The 6000-nt window shown below is 34.1% G+C and overlaps 1 protein-coding gene across 1 annotated transcript in view; it reads left to right on the top strand.

Moving 5' to 3' along the window:
- lrrk1 (leucine-rich repeat kinase 1) overlaps positions 1-6000 on the top strand; it is a 172664-nt gene that overhangs the window by 76114 nt on the left and 90550 nt on the right. The window contains exons 12-14 of the mRNA XM_056462599.1: positions 487-529; positions 3371-3535; positions 5597-5769. Coding sequence (XP_056318574.1) covers positions 487-529; positions 3371-3535; positions 5597-5769 — 381 coding nt within the window. The remainder of the gene's footprint in view (positions 1-486; positions 530-3370; positions 3536-5596; positions 5770-6000) is intronic.

Here is a 6000-nt window from a genome sequence, read left to right as displayed (position 1 = left end):
ACATACAACACACACACACACACACACACACACTCACTCACAAACACATCACTCACAGTCACTCACAGACACACACAAATGCACACACACACACTCACTCACTCACACTCTCAGACATAGTCACTCACAAAAAACCACGTCACTCACTCACTCATTTGCCCACACACACACACACACACACACCAGCCACCCACACGCACACACGCACACACACGCACACACACGCACACACACACACACACACACACACACACACACACACACACACACACACACACGCGCGCGTTATTACATAAATAATAATCAGATTTTTTTTATTACTTCATTGAAGTGCAAAAGTATTAAATAAAAATAAATATTCCGTCGTATAAGTGCAACAGAAGTGGTGTTGAAGCTTATCGTATTGGAGAGATCAGTATCTGTGACTCACTGTGGTGAAATGAAGTCATCTTACACTGATTGAAGCATCTGACTTCATCATTCCAGCTTCCACCGAATTCCCAGTCCATCCATCCTGTTGTTCTTCAGGGTGTGGCTTCGACACATCTGTCCCACAATGCCTTGCTCACTGGGAAACCAGCTGCTATGTTTGCTTGAACTCTGTAAACATGGCAGGTCAAAATAAGACTGAGGGGAAAAAAACTGTATAGCCTGTAAATAAAACCCCATTAAAATGCCAACACTGTGAGTTTATGAATGAACAGCGGCTGACCTTTGACCTCCGCCTCTATTTGTGTTTATACATGCTTTCTGAGCCTGAGTTAACAGTGTTTCCAGTCTCAAGACGAGGCCTGAGTCACGACCACACATATAAAACACACACACACACACACACACACACACTGGTACAGCTATCTTTATGGGAACTTTCCATAGACGTAATGATGTTTATACTGTAATAACCGTTTATTCTATCCATCTACCCCTGAATCCAACTCTCACAGGGAAACAATCTGCATTTTTACATTGTCAGAATACTTTATTTTGTGCGATTTATGAGCAGTTTTCCTCATGGGACCAAAAAAAGTCAAAATATACTGGTATTTACTATACTTGTGGGGACATTTGGTTCATACATTGTAAGCAATACAAGAAACGCACACACACACTCACACATACAGAGGAACTGATGTCATATGGTTGTGTTCGTGACCTCTTACACATGTATCACAGACAGAAGTAAATGTACACACAGAGGTTACAAAGCCTCGTGCACTCAGCTGCAAACACTTACTGCTTGCACTCACACACCAGCAGAGCGCTCAGTGTGTGTGTTCACGTTCACTTGATTAATGTTTGTGGCTATTTAAAAGAAATGTTCAGCCACAGATTAAGATTGCGTCATTACACATGACTCAATTTTTAAGAAACAAATTCTGCAGATTTGATAAAGACCTTGTATAGTTTTATGTTATGTTAGGTTAGGTTTGTCAGGTTCTGTTTGTTAGGTTAGGGTGGGTTAGGTTAGGTTAGGTTAGGTTAGGTTAGGTTAGGTTAGGTTAGGTTAGGTTAGGTTAGGTTACGTTACGTGAGGTGAGGTGAGGTGAGTTTTTTTTAATGTTTTTTATGTTATGTTACTGTAGGTTAGGTTATGTTATGTCAGGTTATGTCATGTGAGGTGAGGTGAGGTTTGTTATGTTACTATAGGTTAGGTTATATGTTATGTTATGCTATGCTATGCTATGTGAGGTGAGGTTATGTTTGTTATGTTACTTTAGGTTAGGTTATATGTTAGGTTATGTTATGTCAGGTTAGGTTATGTTAGGTTATGCTATGCTATGCTAGGTTAGGTTATGCTATGATTGGCTATGCTATGCTAGGTTAGGTTAGGTTGGGATGGGTTATGGGGGGTTTGATTATGTTATATGTTAGGTTAGGTTGTGCTATGCTTGGCTATGCTATGTTAGGTAATATGATATGCTAGGTTATGCTAGGCTATGCTGTTATGTTAGTTTATGCTATATGTTAGGTTATGCTATGTTTGGTTGGGTTATATGTTAGGTTATAGTTTTACGTTTTATAGTAAGTTAGATTATGTTTTATGTTAGGTTATATTATGTTAGGTTTTACAATAAGTTAGTTGTATTTTACATTAGCTTATGTAATGTTTTATGTTAGGTTATGTTAGGCTTTATGTTAAGGTGGGTTATGCTTTACATTAGGCTAGGTTATATTTTACATTAAGTTAGGTTATGTTTTACATCAGGTAACATCTGTTTTATGTAGGTTATTTTTTACATTACGTTATGTAATGTGTTAGGTTAGGCTTTACGTTAAATTAAGTTATGCTTTACATTAGGCTAGGTTACGTTTTACATTAAGTTAGGTTATATTTTACGTTAGATCTTGTAATGTTTTTTGTTAGGTTTTACATTGAGTTAGGTTATGTTTTACATTAACTATCTTTTGTTTTATGTTTAGGTTAGGTTTTACGTTATGTTAGGTTATGTTTTATGTTAGGTTATGTTTTACAGTATGTTACATTATGTATTGTTATGGTAGGTTAGATTAAGTTATGTTGTAGGTTAGGTTCTGTTTTATGTTATGTAATGTTTTACATGTTTTATGTTCGGTTTTAGGTTAAGTTGGGTTATGTTCTGTTATGTTAGGTTACCTAATGTGTTATGTTAGGTTATGTTAAGTTAAGCTTTATATTATATTAGGTTATGTTTCATGTTAGGTTATCTTTTGCATTATGTTATGTAATGCTTATGTTAGATTTTACATTAATTTAGGTTATGTTTTTGTTAGGTTAGGTTCTGTTTTACCTTAGGTTATGTAAGGTTTTGTGTTAGGTTGGGTTATGTGTTGGCTTAGGTTGGGTTACATGGTTAAAGAGCAGGTCAAATGGGTTGTCAAAAATATCTAATTTCCAGTTTGTAGCTTAACATAATATAAAATATTGAATTAATAAAAAATAGTATTAAATGATTATAAATATAAATATATGATAAAATTATATAAAATCTAAAAATAAGGATATAATTCAGCATAAGTCTCAGAATCTTTTCTTCTGTCATTTGGAATCATCTTGAAATCAATATTATATGAGAAAGTGTGACACACTTTAGCAAAACAGCAATTTGAGTAAGAAACAAGTATTGGATATCATTTAGCAATCATGCAGGGCTGTGTTTATTTCTTGATTCATTTAGTTTTTCCACTGCACTTCATTCAAATAAAAAAACTGGATTACTATTAGAATGATAGAAATAGCTGATAAATTTACTTTCAAATTGATTTGAGAGTTTATTTTCTTGTAATTGCATTGGTGTTATATTATTGTTTTCACTCCAGATACTACTATAAAGCTGATTCAGTTTCATAAGAGGATGAATAAATGTGTTGCTATGTGTTTTGGTCCACTCAGGTAGATTCAGTCTCCTTTAATGTGTGGGACATCGGTGGTCCGGCCAGCATGTCGACGGTCAACCAATGTTTTTTCACTGATAAAGCTCTGTATATGGTGATCTGGAATCTGGCTTTAGGAGAAGAAGCCGTGGCAAACCTGCAATCCTGGCTGCTCAACATTGAGGTGAGAGAAAAGAGAGACCAAACTAGTCAGAACAGTTATTACAATCTGAATAAATGTAGAGTTGTGTACTGTATTTTATTTTCTTATGTTAATACTACTATATTTTCTCTTTCATTATCTTTTAATCCTAATATTAGTATTTGGTTATAGTTGTTTGTTTCTGTATGTATTTATCAAATTTATTATTGTTTTTTTTGTTTGTTGTTTTCTGTATGCATTTATGCATTATATCATCTTAACTTTATTATTGAATTTCTCTAAGTTTATTTATTGTGCTATAAAAGCTGAATTTCTGTATGCTTCCGAGTAAAATGTATGTGTAATTGGCTTAAAGTGACCGCTTGCTTTTTTAATATAAAAACAGGCACATTTGATATATTTTGTTGCATACACTAATATTTTAGCAACTGTTTAGTATTTTTTTTTTAACTGTTTAGTGTTTATAATAATAACTGAGGGCGGCAGTGGCTCAATGATTAGCACTGTCGCCTCACAGCAAGTTCTCTGGTTTGAGTCTCAGCTGGGTCAGTTGGCGTTTCTGTGTGGAGTTTTCATGTTCTCCCTGTGTTTCCTGGGTTTCCTCTGGGTGCTCCGGTTTCCCCCACAGTCCAAACACATGCGCTATAGGTGAATTGAATAAAATTAAATTGACCATAATGCATGTGTGTGAATGAATGTGTATGGGTGTTTCCCAGTACTGGGTTACAGCTGGAAGGGCATCTGCTGTGTAAAACATATGCTGACGATTCATTCCGCTGTGACGAACCCTGATTAATAAAGTGACTAAGCCGAAAATGATTAAATAATAAGCAACATTTTGTCATTGCAAACGTATTTGCAATAATAATAACTGTACTTTTTAGATTTTTCTTTATTATATAAACAAATAAATATATATGTATATATATATATATATATATATATATATATATATATATATATATATATATATATATATATATATATATATATATATAATATATATATATATAAATAAATAAAAAATTGTGATAAAAAAAAAATTTCTTTATTTTTTGGGGTTGTAGATTTATTTGTTTTATGTATGTTTCTTTATTTATGTGCAGTTTGTCAAATCGAATGATAAAAATGTTTTGATAATAGAAAGTAATTTAATAATAATATATTGTATTATATTTAAAAAAAATTTCAGTTTTTATTTACCCGTTAATAATGAATATTGCTATTGTAAGTAAAATTAAAGTGTTTTTGAAAAGCATATTTATGTATGAATGTCTATATATGTATCTTTAAATATGATTTAATTAATTTATTTTTGTCGTTTTATTATTTATTGATTCATATTTAACTATTTACTAATTTTTATTTTTTGTCTATTCATGTCACATCACATATCATTAAAACAACAATTACAATATTATTGTAGACTATAAGTATTGCACACCCCTATCTGATCTTCATTCATTCGTTTATTTTCCTTCACCTTAACCCCTTATTATTATTAGCAACCTGTACATATATTCATCTATTGTGAATCTCTGATCATAGTTAATACACCCTGTATATAATGTTCATAGTACATCCATCTGTAAATATTATCCATAGTTTTTCTATAATTGTACTTCATTACTTATACCTATATACTGCACTTGCTGAAATTGCACTCCTGGTTAAACCTAAACTGCAATTTGTTAGCCTTGTACTTGTATATGTGTAATGACAATAAAGTTGAATCTAATATAATCTAATTCATCAGGGGTCGCCACAGCGGAATGAACCACCAACTATTCTTGCAAATTTTTTTCACAGTGGATATCCTTCCAGCCGCAACCCAGTACTGGGAAACACCCACACACTCTTACACGCACTCATACACTATGGCCAATTTAGCTTTCCCAATTCACCTAAAGCACATGTCTTTGGACTGTGGGGGAAACTGGAGCACCCACGCCAACACGGGGAGAACATGCAAACTCCCTACCAGACCTTTCATAGTTTTTTTTGCTAATTTTTATAAATCCCCTTTTGTTTTCTACAATGTGTTATCTAATAATGACAGTTGTTGTTGTTGTTGTTGTCCAGGCTCGCGCTCCTAACTCTGCAGTGATCGTGGTGGGCACTCATCTGGACCTCATCGACACTAAGTTCCGCACTGAGCGAGTAGCCACACTGAGGGCCTACATTCTGGCCCTGTGTAGGACGCCATCGGGCGCCAGATGCAGCGGATACCCCGACATCACCTGGAAACACCTTCAGTATGGCTGTCTTCATCACTTCAGCTCATTTAGGGCGTTCTTAAAAGTTATTAAAAGTTAAGCTATTAAAAGTTGATAAATCAACAGTACCCAGTACTGGGTTGCAGCTGGAAGGGCATCCGCTGTGTAAAACATATGCTGGATAAGTTGGCGGTTCATTACACTGTGGCGACCCCTGATGAATAAAGGGACAAAGCCAAGGAAAATGAATGAATGAATATTTGCAATTTG

The sequence above is a fragment of the Danio aesculapii genome, chromosome 7 (genome assembly GCF_903798145.1).
Source record: "Danio aesculapii chromosome 7, fDanAes4.1, whole genome shotgun sequence".
NCBI classification, from domain to species: domain Eukaryota; kingdom Metazoa; phylum Chordata; class Actinopteri; order Cypriniformes; family Danionidae; genus Danio; species Danio aesculapii.
This window is presented reverse-complemented; position numbering and strand designations above follow the sequence as displayed.